This window comes from Psittacula echo (genome assembly GCF_963264785.1).
Source record: "Psittacula echo genome assembly, contig: SCAFFOLD_33, whole genome shotgun sequence".
NCBI lineage: Eukaryota > Metazoa > Chordata > Aves > Psittaciformes > Psittacidae > Psittacula > Psittacula echo.
This window is the reverse complement of record NW_027664160.1, coordinates 1,502,776-1,506,117: the sequence shown is the minus strand read 5'-3', so window position 1 is coordinate 1,506,117 and position 3,342 is coordinate 1,502,776. Positions and strand designations below refer to the sequence as shown.

General features: G+C 55.0%; 1 protein-coding gene across 1 annotated transcript; it reads left to right on the top strand.

Annotated features, from left to right (window-relative positions):
• Nucleotides 1-2,069: 2,069 nt before the first annotated feature.
• On the top strand, nt 2,070-3,047 carry LOC308232747 (olfactory receptor 14A16-like; the record flags this gene model as incomplete). Its single annotated transcript, XM_080639978.1, has 1 exon — nt 2,070-3,047. One exon carries the CDS (start codon nt 2,070-2,072, stop codon nt 3,045-3,047), a length of 978 nt encoding a protein of 325 aa, XP_080496104.1.
• Between the last annotated feature and the right edge of the window lie 295 nt (nt 3,048-3,342).

Sequence of the window (3,342 nt, the reverse complement as noted above, 5' to 3'; positions counted from 1 at the left end):
AGTGGAGGTGTACAGGCCAAGTGACTGGTACGGTTTTAATTCCTGTATTAGGTATTTCCTGCTTCCTCATGCTCTGGATTCCATTCCCATGGCTTTCCCTTTCAGAAAAGTGAGTACAGCGGGTGAGCAATGGTAGAGAATCCAGGTCCATGTTTTCTCCAGTATCCTGGAGGACACATAAGCTGTTGTAATTGTTTCCTAGACTGGGGCATCTGCCCTTGTTCTGTTTTTCTGAAGGTGTCTGCAGGAATCACTGCACTGCTGCTATCCACCAAGTACCCCCCGATTTGACTGGTTTCTACTTGGTTTCTGACATTCTAGCCTGTCCTGTCCTGACTGTCCAGTTTAAAGATGGGACAAAAAACAGGCTGACCATAGAAGTGGTTGTGTCACTGTCCCTCGAGGTCTATAAAAGACATGGTCTAAGGGACATGTTTAATGTGTTGGCTTGCCACTGTTTGGTTAATGGTGGACTGAATATTATTAACAGTCTTTTCCAACCTAAACAGTTCCATGATTCTACAAAATCTTGTTTTGCAGACCAATCTCTGTCTCTCATCAGAGAAATGACACTGCAGGCAGGCAGTGTGTCTGCCAGCTGAGGGAGGGAACATCAGGGCTTGCTTCAGGCTTTTTCCTATGCGGTTCCTCTGAAGCCCCAGGGATCCCTGTAGAGAGCCCAGCAGGGCAGAGTCAGAGCCACCTTTGGCTGGGCCTCTGCTGCTGAGCTGGGCCGGGCTCCTGGGATGCAGATAGATGCTAGCAAGCGGGCAGCGCTGCAGAGAGACAGCTCTGGCCAGGAGCAGGGCTGGGGCAGTGCCTGCAGGCACCCAGGGGAGACCTGCGAGCCTCAGAGAGCTTAAAGGCACTTGGCAGTGGAGGATGCTGAGAGCTCCCTGCAGGAGAAACCTTCCCAGCCCTGTGCATGGTAAGGCTCTGGGTGCAGGGCAATGCAGCTGCAGTTCCTGGAGGGATCTCCTCAAGCTGCTGCCTTGGACAGTCCATGGGATCTGTCAGGAGGACTCTCTTGGCTTCTCTGTGTAGATAAGGAGGAGGATGTGCTGCAGAGCAGGGCTTCTCTCTGCGCCATGTGAGGGACAGGACAAGGCAGGTCCCTTGTCCCGGGGCTGGCTGCATGGTGTGAATGTGGGTGTGCAGGCAGGGGTGCCCAGCGCTGTCCTTGCGAGCAGGGTGCCTGCAGCCCAGGGGCTGTGTGCAGGGGCAGGGACTCTGCTGCCTGCCAGGGTCAGCACTCAGCCTGCACGGGAGCTCCTCATTGTGCTGGGGGAGAAGCTTTGGGTGGAGAAACATCCCCTGGCAGGAAATGAAAAGCGTTCTTGTGCAGTGGGGAGGGTGCTGTGTGGGTCAGGGCTGCTCAGAGCTCCACATCACTCTGAGAACACTTGCAGAGGGTCCTTCTGAAAGACACTGAGGCAGCGATTGCCTCATAGGGAAGGATCCTGACCTCTGATGTTTTTCACTCTTGGTGGGCAGGTTGAGCAGTGGGAGCTGGGAATTTCCTTCTCTGCTTTGGAGAAGGCACCGAGAGTCTTGTCAGGACTTGTGCGAGCTGCTCCTGAGACCCTGCACAGGCAGAGCTGCACTTGGGCAGAGCCCTGCTGCTGGGAGGGGTGTGCAGGGCAGAGCTGAGCACACAGCCCATGGGGTGGGCTCTGGGAGCACTGAGAGGGAGCAGAGCTGGGCCCAGAGCAGCAGCTCCTGGCAGGGACAGCTCCAGGCAGCAGAGACATGGGCAGGGAGTGGGGGGAAAGTGCAGCCCAGGCCTGGGGAGGGTGCATTCAGGCAGCTGTCTTGAGCAGGAGAGCTGGGAACAAGAATGATGGACCCTGCAAGTCTCCAGACTATGCACTACACAGTCCTTGGAGCCACAGTGCTTCTGCCAGCACACTCAGGCACCAGCACCAGGAAAGGGAAAATGCATTTGCGGGGATGGTGGAAATCTGATGGGAAATGAACTGGTTCTGAACTTCTATATCTGACATCCCTCCTGTCCTAGCCTGTCACTGCCTTTTTCTCCTGTGACAGTGCCCCATGCCCAGAGGCAGCAGATGGCCAACGGCAGCTCCATCACCCACTTCCTCCTCCTGCCATTCGCAGACAGGCGGGAGCTGCAGCTCTGGCACTTCTGGCTCTTCCTGGGCATCTCCCTGGCTGCGCTCCTGGGCAACGGCCTCATCATCACCAGCACAGCCTGCGACCAGCACCTCCACACCCCCATGTACTTCTTCCTCCTCAACCTCTCCCTGCTGAACCTGGGCTGCATCTCCACCACTGTCCCCAAATCCATGGCCAATTCCCTGTGGGACACCAGGGCCATCTCCTACACAGGTTGTGCTGCACAGATCTTTTTCTTTCTCTTTTTCATGTCAGCAGAGTATTTCCTCCTCACTCTCATGTCCTATGACCGCTACGTGGCCATCTGCAAGCCCCTGCGCTACGGGAGCCTCCTGGGCAGCAGAGCTTGTGTCCACATGGCAGCAGCTGCCTGGGGCGCTGGGTTTCTCACTGCTCTGCTGCACACAGCCAATACATTTTCACTGCCCCTCTGCCGAGGCAATGCTGTGGAGCAGTTCTTCTGTGAAACCCCCCAGATCCTCAGGCTCTCCTGCTCACATTCCTACCTCAGGCAAGTTGGGCTTCTTGTGCTAAGTTTCTGTTTGGTACTTGGCTGTTTTGTGTTCATTGTGGGGTCCTATGTGCAGATCTTCAGGGCTGTGCTGAGGCTCCCCTCTGAGCAGGGACGCCACAAAGCCTTTTCCACGTGCCTCCCTCACCTGGACGTGCTCTCCCTCTTTGTCAGCACTGGTATGTTTGCCTACTTGAAGCCCCCCTCCATCTTGTCCCCATCCCTGGATCTGGTGGTGTCAGTGCTGTACTCATTGGTGCCTCCAGCAGTGAACCCCCTCATCTACAGCCTGCGGAACCAGGAGCTCAAGGATGCTGTGAGGAAGCTGGTGTCTGGATGTGTTTCAGCAGCCATACGCTACCTGCTGTTCTTTGCCAAAGGCTTCCATTGTAGGTCATGACAGGCCACATCTGTCTTTGCTGCTTTAAATTTGTATTCCTGTTTCAATTTGTGATGATTTTGTCTTCATAGAAATGTCAGTTTTCATCTCCTCCTGGTTAAGTAGCCACTCGTCTTGTGTGACCCACAGACTTTGTGGCAGAGGGGGATCTCACAGTATTTGAGTTAAATAAATGATCCTGCAGCAACTTCTCCTCTGTGATATGTCCTCACATGGCAGGAATGAAGGGGAATGAAATCAGCTTTCTGGCTGCTCCAGCTCTGGGATGGCTGCTCTGTGCCTGGAGCAGGAAGAG